General features: G+C 33.4%; 1 protein-coding gene across 1 annotated transcript in view; it reads left to right on the top strand.

Annotated features, from left to right (window-relative positions):
- Positions 1-21237, top strand: part of LOC145662484 (uncharacterized) — a 534791-nt gene that overhangs the window by 221164 nt on the left and 292390 nt on the right. Inside the window, exons 28-30 of the mRNA XM_081728093.1 lie at positions 5318-5365; positions 10225-10296; positions 18879-18905. Of these exons, the coding sequence (XP_081584219.1) occupies positions 5318-5365; positions 10225-10296; positions 18879-18905 (147 nt within the window). The remainder of the gene's footprint in view (positions 1-5317; positions 5366-10224; positions 10297-18878; positions 18906-21237) is intronic.

The raw sequence follows: 21237 nt of genomic DNA, 5'->3' as shown, positions 1-21237 counted from the left end.
AAAACACCACAGTTCCTATAACTTAAAATTTCATATTTACTGAACAAATAAAGCAAAGGAGATGTATCATATACCAAAATATGTCTCTTTTTTATTTCCTACATACCATCATGTTTTATAGTTCACGCTATCTCTACTAATTCTGGAGTTACCAGCGGAAAAATGAAAATTCATTATGGTGACCGAAACTTAAAACTATACTTATTAAGTTTCTCGTATGTGGTTGAGAAGGTCAAGTGTCACAACTGTCCGAAGCTCCTTCCTTGTATGATTTTGTATAAACCACTAATTTTGATCTAAATTGTAGCGCTAAATAGCATGAACTTCAGTAATATTATTGAAATATTCGTACATAGATCGTAAACTATTTGCTCTAGGAATTAATTCGTGCGGGTGGACAAGAGATGGCGCAATGAACGGAGCGTCCCACAGTTCCGTGTATCCACACATGTGTTGCAAACCCCTGTCATCGCGTATCGTTCGTAGTATAGGGCATTGGATTAAAGCGTCAACAACACCAGTTTGTAGTTAAGTGAACATGGCGCAATTTGTGCCTGATAAAGTGTTTTTGCGGGGTGTCCTGCTGCATTACTTTAACATGCAGAAAAGTGCGACTGAAAGTCATCGTATTTTGGTGGAAGTGTATGGTGACCATGCTCTAGCTGAGCGAACGTGTCAGAAGTGGTTTGCACGGTTTAGAAGTGGTGATTTCGGCTTGGCAGACCAAGAGCGAGCTGGACAGCCAAAAAATCAAGACGAAGAATTGACAGCATTGCTCGAGCAGGATTCGTGTCAAACGCAGGAACAACTTGCAGCAGCATTAGGCGTTGATCAAATAACAGTCTCCAAACGCTTGAAAGCCATGGGAATGATTCAAAAGATGTCACATTGGGTTCCACATGAATTGAAAGACAGAGACGTTGAAAGACGAAAAACCATTTGCGAATTGCTGCTTCAACGAAGGAGCAGAAAGGGGTTTCTGCATCGAATTATTACGGGTGATGAGAAGTGGATCCATTACGAGAACCCTAAACGAAAAAAGGCCTGGGTGAAACCAGGTGAACCAGATCCATCACAACCAAAACGAGATATTCACTGTGCAAAGGTTATGTTGTGCATATGGTGGGATATGAAAGGTGTGGTGTACTATGAGCTGCTGCAACCGGGTGAAACTATGAATGGAGAACGTTATCGACGACAATTAATGCGTTTGAAGCAACCTCTGGCCAGAACACGACCAGAATGGGAGAACAGACATGATAAACTTATTGTTCAACATGATAACGCTCGCCCACATGTCGCAAAACCGGTCAAAACCTATTTAGAAAATGTCGGATGGGAAGTTTTAACCCACTCGCCGTATTCACCAGACGTTGCTCCTTCGTACTACTACTTGTTTGATTGCATGAACAACGATTTGATTGGACAGCGGTTTACTTCTTCAGAAGATATCGAAACATGGGTCTCTGACTGGATCGCTTCCAAGGATGAGGACTTCTTTCGCCACGGAATCCGTACATTGCCTGACAGATGGGCGAAAGTGGTGGCTAGCGATGGACAATATTTTTCTTAAGGTATTTATGTATTTTGTGTTTGTACTACAGCTTCAATGTGTGCGTACCAACCGCACGAATTAATTCCTAGACCAAATACATATACTAAAATCACTAAATCATTAAAGTGCATTTCTTCCATATTTCTGTCGCGTCGAGTGAGGTTTACAACTCTATATAATGGAATTTAAAAATATTTGGCCCTATGGTATAATCGTAAAAGTGAGTTAGGTGAATTTGCAAGCTAATAAGTTTTTTCCTAATCGAGATTTTAATATTGTTTCCTTTGCGTAATATAGTAATGTCTTTCTAGTATCTGTTCCGATTTATAACTCAATAAGCAGCAATAGCTTTTAAAATAAATTATAGGAAATATGACAACATATCAGTAGAAAATACGGGATTTAGCTGTCCAATTTGATGAAACTTTTTATGGGGTATAATGTGTTGAGTGTTAATTCTGTAATTTTAATTGACTAAAACACCACCTTTTATAATTATCTGGAGCACGAAGTTCAAACAGGAGCACAAACGATCATATACTATATATAAAGTAATATTCCTTTAGCATCCTTATTATTGCAGTAATTAGTTTATTGTTAGAACACAACCCTACTCCTCAGTCCGTTTAGTAAAACTATTATATTGTTTTGGGTTTCCGAAGAAAATAGGTAAATCTATAAATTGTTGAAAGAGGTACTTACATTTGAAAAATCATTAAAATTCAAAAAAGATTGTTTTAATCTTGAACAGTAGAGTACATTTTCAGGAACATTTTACAGACATTTCTGAAAAGTTCAACAAATATTTCCATTTCATGATGTAAGACTTATTTCCGATAAGGAAAATAATAAACGTTTAAACACATTACGAAAAAGAAGATAACTGTAAATAATAACTTACGCATGAGATTATTTATTCAAATAACATGAAAATAATTTACGCACATTGCTTTAGAAACATTAATTAAACATGTTTGGACACATCACGTTCAAAAGGCGAAAACACGCATTAATTAGTATTTAGTAGTATGAAACATTAAAAACTAACCACATTTCGTTTTATGCGAAAGGTTCCCTAATAGGTAAAACCCTGCAAGAATGGAAATATTTATAATAGTTGTTTCTATAATTGTAACCAAGAAAGTTATGTAGTTTTCCTTTGTGGCTTTTTTCAATTGCTCTCGCATCGCGAGTTGAATGCGAATAGAGATAAGGCGAATATCAGTTACTCTTGTGTATATTCAACATACTATCTAATTCAGTTACACTGTGAGCGTGCGTAAGGACAGAGTAAACAGGGTACATTCTCAAGTGTTTGTTTTCATCTGTTTTCGACATTACATTCACCAAAGTCCATAAAATTACTTTTGTAACCACAGTCTACCATACATGAAGTATCCTAACTAAAAGTTACTCACGGTTGTCACCTATATATATTTTTCTACTTTTTTATTATATTGTGAAGAAACGTGTCATAGTTGTATTTCAGTATTACAGTGATGGAAGTAGTATTATAGTAGAAATCAGTTTAATTAAATCTCACTATCTAGTGAGTCATAACTTGAGAAACATAAGTTTGCCAATTACATTTAATTTATAGTAACTCGTGATATATGAATTTTTTAAAATGAAATTAAATGCAATCTTTCAGTTTTAGTTCCCATAGTTATGCCGGGTAGGCTAAAGGTGACGGTGATGATGAAACATGAATGGAATTGTGACATCAATAAAGTGGGAGGATATCTCCGAGAAAACCTACGCACACGATGTTCGTCCACCAAAAGTTAACTTTACGCGAACTGAGTCAAACTAGGGACCTCATACACCAGAGATGAACGTTCTATAACTGAGCCAACGCGGCCGACGTTTAGTGACAGCATTGATACTTCTTGTTATCCAACGAGTGTCGTTAATGTAGGCGAGTCGCAAATCGCTTGCTTGCGAAACGCTTTCCCTATATCACCAGGCAGCGCACGTCATACATTTTCAGAATGAAAGTGAATATACGGAAAAGCAGTACCTTGCTAATCATCACTAATTGATATGGCGCTCCAGTGAATCGCCCATTAGCACAATTTTATGAGACTTTTTTGGAAATTGTGAAGGAATCCCCATCCAAATGCACTATCTCTATTGCCCATACATTGCACTATATGATTGTCTAGTACAGACAACAAATTTGCCAAATATCTAAGTGCTGGATATGTTAATCCGTTTCAGCTGAAGATAATTTATATATTACATTCATCCAGTAACTTTCTTGTGGCTTGATACTGAACATGTCTACTCTATATAAAAAATCAAATTACGCAGTTAAAACATAGATGCAACGATCCGAGAGTGCCATGAGACACGTATATTTTAACATTAATTGTTTTGTTTACGTCAGAAGTAATACGCCCGCATAAGTTCGGAAAAAAAATATTGCATGCAACTATTATACTCAACTGCAATCCTTCCTTTTAACATATTTTGTTTCTCAGTACCACCTAATGTGCTAATTACTCTTTTTATTGTTCATTATTTTTATTACTACTAATAAAACAGTAGTTCTTGTATTTTTACTCAAAAGTGAAACGAAAATGTCTACTTACTACAATATTCTAATGATAGAGATCAACAATTAAAATCCTGTATGCGGGAATAAGTAAAAAGAGTATGTATAAAATTACAAAAGTTACGCATAAAAATAGAGGAGAGAAAAGATTTGATTATACTTAAATTACTATGGTTACGATTCTAACGAAAGGAAAATAGCAAAATATATAAAATAATTTCGGATCAATAAATGTAGGAAACAACGTGATATAGTGTCTAATATGGAAAAGTAATAATAGCTAAAATGTTTGAGTAATTAAATACTAGGTATAGTAATACCATATGAAATTTGACTATGTTGCACATTCTGTCTTAATTTATTTACATTTTAGACATTATTTCCAAATAAATTTGAATATTTTTTATTCCTCCAACCTCAAAGCCTGATATAAAAATTGTAAACATAACATTAAGTTTTGATATACAAAATCGATTCACGTATATAAATTTCATTCCTATAGGAACCACTATCTAGCATATTATAGATAACAGCGCGTTCATATCATAAATCTTGTTTATTTATTTTCGAAATATTTACCATATACTTGTATAATGTTCAATTTCAGTATAAGTCTATATTTTAGTGAATAATATTTTGGCAACTCAATTAATAATTGCACTAAAGAAATTCAGAAGATTACCATACGAATATTGTCTGAATCTGAAACTATGTATATCAGAGGTGGTCCTATATGCATAACTATATAACAATTCAGATTTTATTTCGTAGTGACTTGGCCAAAATACATTTCTATAATAATATATATTCATTTTTCTGGTGTTAAATGTGAACTAATGTTTAACAAATTACATTCTAATGTTACCTACGCTAGGTATAACTTAATCCACTATTGCAAATATTATTTCCAATAGTATTTATTTACTTGAAAAGAAAGAGTGTTTCCGATTAAAGTGTGTGTTCCAATACTGATTTTGACTTATTAAGATCTTTTGAGAATTAATTGAACGAAATATTATACTCAACTGCAATTGAATATAAAACGCAAAACGCAATTGAATACTATGTAACACTTGTAAATCCTGAATGGTTTGAAATAAAAACCTTTTCAACACAGGTAAAAATATAAATTAAATGCTCTAGATAATAATTATAGAATTTTCATGTACACTAAATGACCTAAATTACTATTTATCATTTACTAGTTTCCTGACCTTCCGACAGGAGCCCGATTGAACATACTACAGCCACCTGTAAGTATGGAATAAATTCATTGCTAATACGTAATATAACATATATATATATATATATATATATATATATATATATATATATATATATATATATTGGTACAAACCCTTTTTCTGTGTGAAAGAAACTTATGTCCAATGGCATCCGCTGGTCGAAAATTAGTTGCGAAGATAAGAAATCTCCCATAATTATCTACAGATAGAAGTGTTATGAAAATAACGGTTCGTTGAAAGCTCTTGAATAAGTTGGAGGTTCCAGGAATGACAAATGCAAAGAAGGACAACAGTTTTAGGATACAGACGTCGAATAAATGTATTATGTTACACCAAAGATCATAAATCTTAAACAAGATATTAAATAGAAGATCTCAGACTTTGCAGGCAATCGTAAAATTATATTGAAAGGTAATTTCAAATTAAAGGTTATGAAACCCTATAGTTTATTCACAGATATATAGAAGTTGGTCATAATTGTATGGGAAAAAATATGGGTAAGTGTTTAGAGAGGAAGACAGTGAAACGATTATATGGCTATGATGTTAAGACTTAAAGGAAAGAGAACCGACCTATTAGTAATGCATACATACGTTTAACATTTTGTATAAAACTGAACCAGCCCAAAATGTAAAGTATAAATAAAAATAATCTGTAGACGGCCGAACATATGAAACATAGATTGATTCCGGACAGGTTTCGAAATAACTTGGAGAATCCTTCCTTCGGACAGTTATTGGTTACGGCGAACACAAAATGGCTAGTATTGTTGCAAAAAATAAGAGAAAAAAGAATGTCAAAATATGTTTGCACAGAACAGGTCGCATTCAGAGAAACATGTAGAGCAAAGGAGTAATATTAAAATATATATTAGTAAGTATAAAAATTAGAAAGAGTTGGACAATAGAGGGAGAGAAAAGTTAAAATATTGTTCTTTGAGAAAGCAATATATGAGATTATTAGTGCAAAAGCAGACGTCTTATACAATATACCGATCGAATATATTAAGAATATGGGGAACAAAGGCTAGAAAATCTTGTTGTGACTCTACAAAAATACACGATATAGAAAAGTGACGGAAATTTATTCTGGAACGATCATCATAATCTTATATAAGAAACGGGCCCAAGAGAAATGGCAAAACAAACTCTTAGTTCAATGTCGCAAGTAGGAATAACTGAACCAAATAACAGGAATGGGAAGGTAGGTTAAGATGGGATAAAAAATGTAATTGAAGAAGATAGGTTGGGGTGTAGAAAAGGTGAAGTCACAAGAGCTCGAACTAGATTATTAAGTTAATTGGTGGGAAGTGTACAGAAAAGAACTAAATTATATGTTGTATTTATTGTAGTAGAAGAAAACTTTTGATCGGGTTAATTGGGATTTTTTTTGACGAATTCTTAAGAATGTTGGACTGCTATGGAACATTCAAAAGAAGCATATATGAGAAAACAAGTAAGTGTTAGATCAAGGAAGAAGTGACATTATAGATTGAAGTGCAAGGTAAGTTTGACAGAGAAGTTGTCTCTAACAGACGTATTTAATATCCATATCGAGGGAATAATGAAAATATATCTACACATTGGAGCCTTCGATTTTTAAGAAAAGTACTATTAGACCTCCACTTTTCGTAAACGGTATGTCTGTTTGATTAGTGTATCCAGACATAAAGTCAATGAGATGTTAAAATACCTGAAAAGATCAAAGGGAATATGGTATGAAAATAAATGTTAGAAAGACAATTGTATCGGGGATTGGAACAAAGTGGTTAGTGTATGTGTTGTAGGTAGGAGAGAGAAAATTTAACAGGTGAATAATTTTTAATACCATAGTACTATTAATGGTAATGCAATGAACTGCGGACACTCGTAAGTGCAACAATAAGAATTTTGAAATAAGAAATGAGGAACATTTTAAAGTACATAATTCAGGTTAAATATTTAATTTGGACTATTGAAATATAAGAGGGAGAAACAAGATCATTACATCGAACTAATTAAATATAATATATTTTAAAATGCTGCTGTAGAAGGAATAGAAGCAAATAAGAAAGATATTTTGTTAAAATAGTAAGAAGAGAAGGACAGATTCAGTTATAATTGAAAATAAGGAGTGAGAATGGATGGAATATTATGTAGAAGAAACTGTATGATGAGCAACGTTCCAAATTAAATAGTGGCAGGAAATGTAATATTTGAGCAAATAAAGCTACATTTGATGCATGTTATTAAAAAGAGAAATTTCGTGCATGAATACAAAAGACAGAATACACGTGATCATTGAGGCTATCAGAAAGATTGGGAAATGTGCTGGGAAACCAACGTTTTAAATTATTAGAAAGGAACTTATTATTTTCTTCCGGAAAAGTGCTCAGGTTGATAAAATAAGCACTCAAGCCTATTGCTCATAAATGGGATGAAAAGCAATTTAATTTTATGAGAAACGATCGTAGTAAAAGGTATTTTTTCTGAACAATTGTATACCTTTACTTTGGCATACACAACTCAGTATGTAATTAAAATAGAAACATAAGTTATACTTGTCTTGACTCCACAATAAGTTGTTCTAAACAAACAAACATATAAGAACAAATATATAAAACAAAATTGCTGGAATTTTCGAAAATTAATTTTATTTGTCTGTTTTTCAAAAACTGACTCAGAAATAATTCCAGTTATATTGTAAAAATGATGTCTTAATGTTGTAAGTCTTGATTAATATTTTGGACAATCTAAGTATTTGATAATATACATTTATACATTATCTAATAATATTGTTGCCACGATCTATACCTCTTTTTAATTGCAATTATGTGCCGTTTTCTTGTTAGAAATCCAGTTTGAATCCTTTAAAAATAAGGAAATGAAAATAGTCAAATTCAAAAGCTTTTCCGTGGTAATGTTCATTTATTGTTTCACTCGGTTGTAAGTTCAGTTCTTTAAATACATGTATTAGATGAGTACTAACTACAGTATTTCGATAAATATGCAAATGTTTTATTTTGTACTCCTGATGCTACAACTCTCTCTTCAAACCCAAACTCTAAGGTACACTCACACTTTGCATGAACATATGTAACAATTCGAAATTGTATTATTTTCTTCCGAAAGAAATTATATGTTTCAAATATTTTCTGTTCACGGAGTCATATATATCAAGTAATAAGTGTGTAATTGAGGACGATTGTGATCTTCCAAAGGATTTCTTTAAAACACTATATACCAGTTACTTTTTTCTCCTCTGTTGTGATCAAGCATAATTTATAAAAAAGGGAATCTCTTTACTGTAATTCAAAGGAGTTGTAGATTTAACTTATATTCTAACTAGAATATATATTATTGAACATTTTTTTTTCACATTGCTAAATTGCGTTTTCAACCATCTTATGGTAAGTGAGAACTTCGTGAATAATTTTCCGTACCAGTATATCCATATAAATAATATGCAGATATTGTGTTTAAATTAAAACGACCTTTGTCTCAATTACAAGTCTTGTATTTAGTTAGTCCTGATGCATTGCTAACAGTTTATAAGTCAAGTAAAGATGGAAAAGAATATTATTGTTGAGAAATTTTTCATTTTCACATTGTTACTTCTTTCCCTTTAAGTGTTGAAAGTTAATTTCTACTGAGAGAAACGCTTAATTACTCTTGAAATTATGTTTACTAGAATTGTTAATTCAATCGGGATTCATACATATGCAGCTAAGTAAAAGTCTGATATCTATCTAGAGGAGAGAAATCCATGTGGTAATGATGTCTAAATGCAGATTTTCTCCCAGATCAATAGTGATTAATTGAGAAAGTTAAATTAGTAATTACTTCACCGTGGTGACTCAAATACTTTCTCAACTATCAAATACTAACTATCAAATACTTTTAAATATTGTTTTCATGACCTATCTGAACTCTTGGTTATAGGAATTTTGAACAAGAAATAAAATGAATGTAATACCTTCATATCATATCCTTCAGAGATGTATAGATTTATTGAAATAAAAAACGAATTGAATATTGAATATTGACAATTATTGAATAGTTACGAAATTTTCAAGAAAATATGAAATGGTCATAAACATATTCATATAGCATACTAAATCTCGCGAGGTTGAATAAAATCTAAAGAAAATATCAGTAATAGATCAAAAGTGTTTGTTTAAGCTAGTGGTACAGTCGAAAGTTTCAAAAATTGGGCATATAATACAGACAAGAATTAAATCTTGTTTCCTGGATTTATTGACAAATCTTATAATGAAATTCATTCTCGTAAATATTTTTCGTCAATTAATATCTCTACTTGATAGTTTTGAATCTCATCATTTTTATTTTTATTAGAAATATGTCTTAAAGATGGATATTATGCAAAACTAAAAAGAAAATTAAAAGGTTAAAGAGTTAACAAGAGATAACAGCCAGACACATTGCGCACTTAATTTTGTAATTCTATGGAAAGTAAGAAGTTAAGAAGATACTAACGCCTAATTCGAACATATAATCAACTGGCCACATCGACAATGGTGACAGACATGGGAAAAATCACTGTCTGAATGTCAGTTTACATTTAACTAGATTTGGCGAAGCATGGTTGGGTAAAGCATTAATTCCTTTCTGCTGAAAATGATCGACTGCGTAGGTATGAGATAATTTTGCTGCGTAAAACGTTCGGCGAAACCGATTGTGGAAAACATGATCGGAAATTGATTTATTCATTATTGAACGAATCAGATTCCGAATAAATCATAAATATAAACTTAGATTTATTTTTTGAATCTAAGGAAAACCTAATGTTATATTATTAGTATAATGCACTTAGTATTCACTTTTGTGATTGACCCACATGTAACTAATGTTTTATTTATTTAATTTCAGTCATTGAAAGACATTCTACCTTACTTGCTGCCTAACGTTAAATCTCTTGTCGAAAGGCTAATTCCTCCAAAGGTAAGAGCATTAACTGTTTGCAACTAATAATGCATATTTTAGAGTAAGGTCAAATAACTTCAAAGAGGACCAGTTCACAATTGTAAAGCCTAAGATAGGATATTTTTATTATAAGAGTTTTTTTACCCAAAACATGAATGGCAATTGTAGCTTCTATGTTTGAAAACCTAGCCTTTCGTACAAAACTTCCCATTTGGCAAATTCATTTAGATAAGCTCCCGCAAGCTCGAAAAATGTCAAAGGAAACTCAAACAATGCATCACTATTTTCTTTCTGGTACACTCAATTTATTTTTCAATAAGTAGGGTGGATTAGTATCTAACCAAATCATATTTATTACTTGGTTTCACATATAATGTGATGTAGCGTATCTGAGAATAAACCAAGCAATAATAATAGGGGAAAATTAGACAAAAACTGCAAGACCTGGAAGAATAACAAAAAGCCGGACTTTTGGGAAATCCATCGTTAAGATATGCTATAAAATGTCCTCGATTTAAGCCATGTTTGGTCATAATGAATAAATATGAATTACTTTCATATTTATTGTTTCGTATGGAAAATAATACTGTGATTTTATTTTCTTAATTGAATATAAAAATTCATTACGATTTAATAGAATCATCAAGTGACGTTTCAAGTGTTCAATCGTTTGAATCAACCGAATAAGATAAATCAAATACCACTAGGAATGATTCAGTTGCCAACATTAGCAGGCCTAGTAATGGCCATTTATCTACTACTACTAAATCTACGAACGTGTTACCATGTCCTTACTGTCAAAAACATTATGCGAATTCAAGAGGATTAGCTATACACATAGGTAAAAAGCATCAGGTTATAAATGGGGACGAAGACTGTTGTCATGTCGATAATAATAGCTATCCTGATCATAAACTACTTGTACTAACATCCCTAACCGCAATAAAGGCACACAGAAATTATCGTTGTCTAACCTGCGCAAAATGTTAATATCCTTAAGGTCCTCAACGCATATTTTAAGGCGTGTCTCTCGGGGTGCTCGAGCTGCAGTTGCTGATGCACTTGCCGATGTGTTACTTCAAGTAACTATTTCAAACGACGAAAAAGATTGGATCAACTTGTTTCTATTTCCATTAGTTGCACTAACCGCTCCCAAAAAATCAGAAAACGTAAAAAACCTTACCTTCTGGGTAAAACAAAGAGTTCGTCTCTGGTGTGATGTAGGTATTGACGCCTTAACCTGGCATCCAACAAAGATCAAGAAATCTCTTCCAAAACAGAATGTTTCCAATCTTAAGATTATAGAAAACAAACTTGCAGATGGTGACTTCCGTGGAGCAGTCCGTCTACTAATGTCAGATGATACTGTTGCAACCGCCTAAATTTCTGTGTTTCAGACGCTATTGGAGAAGCATCCAGCCCACCCTGGTGAATTTATTTTACCGAATCTTTCTGAAGACCCAAAGAGCTCTCAAGGAGTTTCGATTAATGAAGTTAAGGTAGCTGTTAATTCTTTTCCATCTGGTAGCGCGGGAGGTCTCGATGATCTTCGCCCTTCGATTCTCAAAGATCTCCTATCCTGTCAAGTACTTGAATCGAAGGAAAAGCTCTTAAAATCATTATGCGATCTGTTCAATTTAATTACTTCAGGAAAAGTCCCTTTGGAAGTTCGGCCATTGTTTTTCGGAGACAAACTTACTGCTCTTATAAAGACATGTGGTGGAATTAGACCTTTCGCAGTCGTTAATGTCTGGCGCAGAACATCATCCAAAATTATATGCTTCAGAACACTAGAGCATTTTAAGAACTTTTTGTCTCCCAACCAACTTGGTGTTTGTATTCCCAACGGAGTCGAAGCAGCTGTACATGCAACCCGAGTTTATTTTTCCTCCATTCACAATGCTACTAAAGCTATTTTAAAGCTGGATTTTTGCAACGCATTTAACGAGCTTCGCCGGGTCTCCATGCTCACTACAGTCTTGAATGAATTTCCTTCAATATATCCATATGTTTATCAATGTTACGCTCAACTCATTGATCTATTTTTAGGTGAAGACACTATTTCATCCCAGAGAGGAGTACAGCAATTCGATCCCCTGGGCTCAGCACTCTTTGCTATAACCATTCATTCCTTAGTTAAATCAGTCAACACTGAATTAAACATTTAGTACTTGGATGATGGGACTATCGCTGATGAACCTGATGTAGTTCTTTCAACTCTAGCACAAATAAATGAGAAGGCATCTGCACTTGGTCTACATTTGAATTTTTCAAAGTGTAAAGTTGGATTTCTTGGGTCAGATGCAGCCAAGCTCGACCTATTATTTAAAAAAATGACAAAGCTGCCCCAGGAAAACATGTTCTAACTAACCATAATGCTTGTCTTCTACGCGCCGCTCTCACAAAGGAAGCATTTACCAATGTCCTGTTAAGCAAAATATCGAAGTTAGAATATTTTTTGTCTCGTCTCGCCTCGATTTCTGTCCATGCAGCTTTCTTTCTTCTACGTGCCTCTTTATCGATCCCTCGTTTAAACTACTTGTTAAGATGCTTTCCATCTTGGAATGAGACTCCACTACTGGAAAAAAATGATCTTATCCTTAAAATGGGTCTGGAGTCAATTTTGAACTGCTCCTTGAGTGACGACTCTTGGATGCAAGGATCCTTACCTGTTGGATTAGGAGATCTTGGTATTTGACGAACCGTTGATATGGCAATTCCTACCTTCTTAGCGTCCTACCACTGATCTCTTCGTTTAATTGAGGCTCTCCTTCCACAAGGTTACCACCTGGACCGAGAGGAAATAGTTCAAAAAGGCTCAAGTAAATGGATAAATATATCAGATACGGACCTTCCAGAGATCAGCAAAAGAGGTTTTCAGGCATATTGGTTCACACCAATAGCAGCACATTTTCATGAACTTCGTTTACAATCCGTTACTGTTCCTGAGGATAAAGCTAGGCTTCTTGCTGCGTCATCCCCCCATGCTGGGGCATGGTTAAATGCGTTACCTTCCCCCAATTAAGTCTTCATATGTCTAATGAAACCTTTCGAATCGCAGTAGCCTTAAGACTAGGTTCAGATGTTTGTGAGCCACATCGCTGTCCAGCTTGCGGGGATCAAGTTACACAACGCGGCCTGCATGGTCTATCATGCATGAAGAGCATTGGCAGGAACACCAGACATTCATCTGTTAATGACATCATTTTGCTAGCCCTCACAACGGCAGGAATTCCTTCCATTCGTGAACCGTCAGGCTGTTGTTGTTTTGATGGTAAACGGCATGACGGCATGACATTAATACCTTGGATGAGAGGCAAATCACTAGTTTGGGATTTTACATGTGCGGACACATTTGCCCATTCAAGCCTCCCATTGAGGAGTTGCTAGACGTAGAGAGGCAGAAAAGGAAAGGAAATACAACAATCTCCTCGACAAATTTATTTTTGTTCCAATAGCCATCGAGACCAGTGGGGCATGGGGTTCTAGAAGCCTTGATTTTATCAAAGAGGTAGGCAGACGCTTATCTATCGTTTCTGGAGATGTTCGTTCAGCGTCCTTCTTACTACAACGTATATCCATTGCGGTCCAACGTGGCAACGTTTCGTCAATTCTTGGTACGTTGCCGCCTGGAAGGGAACTGGAGGTGATATTTCTTCTCTAGTAGAGTAAAGCGGGGCAAAAGGCCGCACTTAATGTTCAGCATGCTATTGCTGCTATACCAAAAACAATATTGAGATCATCCATAATTGTTATTTTTTCTCGAAAGCAATGTGATATGAATCTTTTTATAACGCATATATAAATATGATAAATTAATATATTTTTCTAATTATTTCAGAAATTAACATTTTTAAAAATAAAACAGTTATGAGAAAAATGTCGTTTATAAGGTCAGCACAAAATAATAATTACATATCTTTTCGTTGAGTCAATCTAGTATTTCAGAAATATGACTTGTTTGAATAGAAAGAGGTGGGACATTTAATATGACTCTATTTTAAAAAAAGAAAAGATGGACTTTTTCAGTTTAGAAACATTTTCAGCTGCGAGGATATATGACACGTGGTAACTCATCCCCATTATCTCCCGCCAAGAATAAAACACATGCGTTTAACACGAAAGACACTTACGCTAACTGCTTAAAATATTGGCACTACAGAACTCAAAGTATTTTGACAAGTGTGTACAAAATATCGGCAAAAATAACTGTCGCAATGAGAAATGTGTTCTAAATATTAAAGTTAAAATTTTTTAGCGAGACCTTCGTACATTATAGAATTACATCGCTCTCACCCTTCAGGTAGAGGGATGTGAGAAGGGAATGGAACTTCGTAAGATTAAAAGAAGAACCTTACTTATTTATTTTTTATTTATTTATTTATTGGACACCTATTACAGGAAAAGAATATTCCCATTTACAATAGGCTTACATAATTACAAGCTTTATAAATATTGAGACACACAACAAAAAGAAAAAAGAAAATAAACATGCAATTCTTCTTTCATGCTATTGAATTTCTTTAAAATTAAATAAGTAAATATTATTTATTACCTGAGATCATGTCTTAAACCGGAATCTGAGTATTCTGGGGTGTATATATTTGGCGAACTTAGCTTCCTCCTAGAATACTGGAATTTTGTACAGTTATTCAGTCCACTGAGTAGTGTTTATCAGATTTTTGTCAGATCTCTATGTTATCACAAGGGGCTCTGGAGGGGCAAAATTCTTTACGAAAGGTTATATTTTAACAAAAAATCATTTCTTTGCTCTTTTTCCGCATCAGGTAGATGATGGAGACATATTCATTTTATCGTTTTGGAAGGCTGTTGTATTTTATAGGGAATGATGGACTAACCATGATCCTAGGGAATATTAATATTTCTTCATTTCTCATAGTATTTCTTCAAACTTAAATTTTCAACTTTCTACATTTATTACCTACAGTGTTTTGAATTGTTTAGATGCATTGTTTTCGAATCATAGTCACAGTCATATAGACTGGACCCCTTAAATCCCAAGATTTAGTTTCCAGGTCGAGGAGTGTGTTTGTATATTTTCTGAATGGAGTGTAGTTCATAAATCTGTGTGTTATAATCATGACCCTTCGTTTGTTAAGAAAGCGAAATGAATTTAAATACTTGTAAAACGAGGTAACAGCTATCCAATTCCATGAGTGATATTATAGTAGTCTGCGTTACTTCTGAACATATTTTGAAACTATGAGTTCTACAAACAAAATATAAGAACACATTTTTTTGCAAATTTAAGAACTATATTCTTCCTACACTTATGTTCCTTAAAACAATATAGATTTCGAGATAGATGCGACAAACTAGATTTTCACTTCTCACCGATCGAATTAAGAGCACGTCCTTAGTTTGAGGACACCAAAAGTTAAGCAAAGAATTGGATCTTATTCAGGATTTTCTCTAAGTTAAGTGCAATTCACTGAGCCTCGAATGCCAAACATAATACTAAACTACAAACAATAGGCCCAAAACCAATATGCATTAATTAATTTTACTAAACACAGTGTTAAATATTAAATTGAATTAATCAAAATGGAATAAAATGTGTTAAATATTATACGCTCCTCCAACAAATAGAATTTTACATTTTAACAATTATAAGGAGTCGAACTTGTACAGCAAAACAAATCTTACTTTTCATAGCGGTGATGTTATTCATCACAATATGTAATGCATCAGTTATTTTACCTTACTCTATCTAATTCTCTGAAGTAGACGATCAAAAAGGTGCATTTGTTGCAAAACTTACACTCAGTAAAATAAAATGCTATACTGTTATTTTCTTTAACCCTAGAGCGACTAGGGGAGTCAATTTTGGTTGCATCTTCTTTTTTGACTTAGATTATATGAATTAATATGTATTCAGGACTTCTTGCTTTACTGTCGTTCCTTTTGATGAAGTTTTCATTTTAGTTTTTTGTCTTCTGAAATATAGCGTGTGGTTTTTATTTTTTTAAAAAATAAGTCGTGTTTTATATACTGATTTGACCCCCACTCTTGGTCATCTTTCATTTCTTCTAAATTCCTTTCACTGGTTTTTATATCTAAAGCTTGTATTTTTTTTAAAGTACTTTTCCTCATTGATATGAACACTTAAGCTTTCATACACCTTAACGAGTGTTTTCTGCTTACTCAAGTGAATTTATTTGCAGAAAAATTTTAGTACGTATATGTTCACGACCTCGCTTATCGAGAAGCACAATCAGAGAATCTGAAGGATAATCTAAAGAAAATCGAAATGAGATATGTACAGTGCGAACAATTTGTTTGGAAATACCTTTTCACTCTAAAAATATCGTGTTTGAAATGTCATGTTATAAAACGCCTGTTCTTACATTGTAGTGATAAATGAATTTTCTCAATTTGTATTAGAACACTGAATTTATGTGAATTATATTACACATTTCTAAATATAGAGTAATATTTCGAAATTTTACTTTTAGGCATTTTGCTCTGATATATATCAGATCGAAAGGTCTAAACCTATATTATAAAAGTATCTATATAGTAAACACAGCAAATGATAAATGTCTGATGTCAGATAAAAAGAGTGGAAAACACTACGTTATTTACGTTTAGAATACGCAATAGAAATAAGTAGTATTCAGTCTAATTCATTAGGAATATAAAACGTACACAAACCTAACTTGACATGTTACAGAGTTAGTATGAGTAAATATCTTCCGAAGTGCAATTCTGAGTGTAAAACGAAAGGCTGGAAAGGGGAGTTACACAGGAATAGGTTTCAATTCTACCATAAACTACTATAATCTGAGTTTAAGATATTATTGTTATAAGGAACATAATATAATACATAAGGAATATATATTAAATTTAGTTCAACACGTTGACTTAAATTAAATAAATTTACCAGAACTCCCCATGATCATCCACGTACCAGATACGAGCACGGACCTTCTAGGGGTAGGGATGGGAAATGTTATGGTATCCATTATATGCAACGTATCTTTAAAGTAGTTTATATTGATTATGTCACTATGCGAGTTTAGAAAAATTAGATAATTTCATATTTTTTAGCACCCATGAAGGTAACAAAGAAATTTTTGTCGTTGTTCAATTGGCCCTCACACCTTGATTTGAATGCAAAATGGAGATAAGGCTAAGGTCAGCAGTTGTATGTGTGGGTATATCCAGCATACTACCTTGTGGCAGTTCAGTTACACCCAGAACTGCGTAAGGACATAGTAAATATCGGACCTTCGCAGAGCGTCATAAGAGCGTGCATGCTGAAGTAAAAAGCCGCTACAGAAGGACGGAAAATATGTTAGACCTCTTTTGAGGATGCCCTGATTACGTGGACAGGGCAGCGATGGCTTAACAAGTATAAAGACGATGGCGAAACGCTCAAATAGGCACCACGAGTAAAAAGACGAACACATGTCCAAAAAGATCTTCAAGCAACAATTGAGGCGAAGAGTGTCCAGATATGAGGAACAAGGACTATAATTCAGTGTGAGTGGAGAAACCATTCGACCATCAACTTGGAAAGCATCAGAAGTTTCGTTGATAGGTCTCACATGATTTGACCACGGGCCAGAAGAAAACGCGAGCAGACACCTGTGTTTCTCTGCTGAATCGTCTGAGGAAGAAGCCCGTACTTACGTGTGATGAGAAAAGGTTCTGTACGAACCTCCACGGCTCCATCATCATTAGCTACCACTCCATGAAGATGAAACCAGCACTTTACTAAAAGAAGGTCCTCCTGCGTGTTTGGTTGACTGCTCATGTTACAGTGAATTGGGAACTGCTGCCAGCTGATTAGAACATAAATGCAGTTCAAGTAAAACTCAAAACTATACATCCAACAATTCTCAATCACACAAGGGTCCTCCTATTACAGTACAACCCTAAGCCCCCGTGGCTAAGGCGACCCAGGACACTATTCTACGCCTTGGATAGGAACCGCTATTGCATCTGATATACTCCTGGGACATTGCACGTTCGTTTATCATTTGGTCCAACCCTTGTACCATCATCTTAGAGTCGCCCTTTAGTTCAAATCCATAGCAGATGTGCGAAAAGCACTTTACTTTCTTTGCTTCACGGTCTACTCAGTTCTACCGCGATGCAATTCATGTGCTTCCAGATCGTTGGCAAAAAGCCTTCGATGTTGATAGGGCGATCCAGCACTGCTGATGAGGATTATTAAACTTCCACGTACGACTTACGTCACATGTTGATGTTTGACGATAGTGAGTGAAAAAGCAACAGAATTTTCTAGGTTACCGAATCCATACTGTGTATTATTACTAACAAGCTGACTAAGGTACTTTAACATTAATATATTATAAAATACACAACGCTTTTGTTCATTACATAATACGCATAATTAAATTTCGTATATTCAAATTATTTCACAATAACACATTCAGTTAAATTTAGAAAGTTTCCAATGAAATAACATCATTTGGGATTACTATTGCTTATACCTTTTATAAGTCAGCAAATAATTCGCTAGCTGTTGATCATGTAATTGAATATTTGCATTAACATTACATGTCACCATCACGCAGTATAAAAAAATATATATGCATTACGTTTTCCAGGTTCTTGAAGTTGTCTCAAATATTAAGGTAAGTTTTATTTTAATATTAAAAATGTGTTAACGTTTCCTGAATTTTTTCATCTTATCTCCATTCAAATTCTATTTGAAACGATGTCATTAACCTGGTACTAACGTTCAAGTGCAAATCATATAAAGAATTGAACCCGATATAGATATTCGCTTTGCATAATAAAAAAAAAACAGTATGGATTCTGGCTTTAAACAAACCTACGTGTTTGTACGATTTGTCAGTTTATGAACAATTGTCGGAGATGCTCAGTAAATAAATGAATTAAATACTGATGATGGATTTTCCTGAGGTATCTACGACATTAGTGATAAAGCGAATGTAAAAAAAAAAGCAATTGAGTGTAGAGTTTTCTTAAAGGATAATTTATGCTTCTATTCGTTTATGAATTCCAACTATAGTAGACAAAATCAATTATTTGAATATAATTTAATGCCAAAATCTAGCTTAATGTGTACGTATTTTCAAGATTAAACAATAAAACGTATAACTTATATTACGGAAGTACTACTCACCAATAAAGACAGTGCACTGAAACTAATAACAATAAAACTAATATTATTTTTCTTAGCAGCAAACAAAATAAATTTCTATGAAAATAGGCATTCATCAAATTTTGAATTTCCATAAATGAGAACTCAAAGCTACGAGTATAAGCACTGCAACCTAGTTATGATTGTAATTGTATTCAATACATTTACGTAAGTGGGTACTGTTTGCACGCTGAGTTAATACACAAAATAACATTCAGCAGAATATTCCTACATGTTCAGTCGTCTTCTGCGACTAATGACACACACTTGTACTTCTTTATTTTAGTTCATGAGTATATTTACAGATTGGCTTAAGTCTTTTAAACGCAGGAGTTAATATATACACAAGTATGATATACATTTGTGTACATATTAAGAAATCGTATTACAAAATTTAACAAATATGTTCCAATTAGCTCATTACTGAATGTAATCAGTTTTCTTGTTTTACATCCTATGTGCATACTCTGTACGATAAGAAAAACAGATGATAGTTAAGAATAATTTAGGAATTGTCGTAATAGTCATATAGAAGAAAATGTAAAAATTGCGATGAAGTCTATGGAAGTCTAGAGAGATAATGTCTATCTCAAACCAACATGGCTTGCAATCAAACGAAGAACCCCTTGGAACACAGGTAGCTTCTTCGCAACTGACTTAGCATGTCCCCTAATTACAAACGTTTGTCACATATTGACAAGTGTTATTAATCATATTGTGTTCCAGTCAGTGAAGTAAGATAAAAGAAACCGACTTGCACTTCAAAACTTAAAAACGGCTTTCATCTTATGATGTACGTACCCTTGTGATACAAAGAAAACATATAAATTAGAATACTAACACTATTCACCATACGTTACACACACTCTAAGCTGAAAAGAGGACAATTAAAAATACAGCTCTGGATATAAAGAATCCCATTCGCATTAGTGCCGCATGCACAACATATCTATCTGAATCAGTGGATAATGAGACAAGAAATATAAACCCTAATCTTTTAATGGATATCACTATCTCAAAATAGTTCCTAGCATGTTAATTGTAAATATCTCCTTTAGAACAGAAAATACTATGATATAATATTTATCAAATTCAAGGTAAATAATCAGAAGCCCCTCTTATTATTGTAAGTTAATGTTCTAATGTGAGGGTTCAAACAGAACTACAATATGTACCTAGTTATTTAAGTTTCCTACAATTCATTTTTTTTACATACAAAGAGTTAATCTGATAACATCATATATCTCAGTTAATTCTAGAAGAATACGTTTTATTGTTTTATATTACCTTATAAGGCATAAATGTCTTTCCGTCAAACGTAAAAGTAATACTGAAAAAGCGAAGAAATCTAAAAATAAGAACAAGCTATTTCAATCAATCTTCCTAAATAAGATTAACACGTTTTATATATTATAGCTTTTATGAGCAAGGGAAATTATATATTTGGAAGGATGTTTGCTTGGTAAAAGCAATAACACTTAACTGTAATATGTAAATTGGTAATGAATGTAGGAAAAACCTTTTTGAAATTCCTCTATCTTCAAGAAAATCTTCATTTAATGCATCAGATGTTATAATAATGCGGATAGCCTGGGACATATTCGCAAATGTATGCATCGTTCTATAACTTTATAAGTATGCCCATATACTAACAACACTATTTCATGTGTTTGCTCAAAAGAAAGTGTTGATATTTCAAAGTAATTTTACATGTACTTTATACATGTATTTGAAACAGATGTAACTTACAGAATATATATGCAAATTTTCAACTTACTCTATCTCCAAAAATCCTAGAC

The sequence above is a fragment of the Thermobia domestica genome, chromosome 10 (genome assembly GCF_964235325.1).
Source record: "Thermobia domestica chromosome 10, izTheDome1.hap1.1, whole genome shotgun sequence".
Taxonomy (NCBI): domain Eukaryota; kingdom Metazoa; phylum Arthropoda; class Insecta; order Zygentoma; family Lepismatidae; genus Thermobia; species Thermobia domestica.
This window is presented reverse-complemented; position numbering and strand designations above follow the sequence as displayed.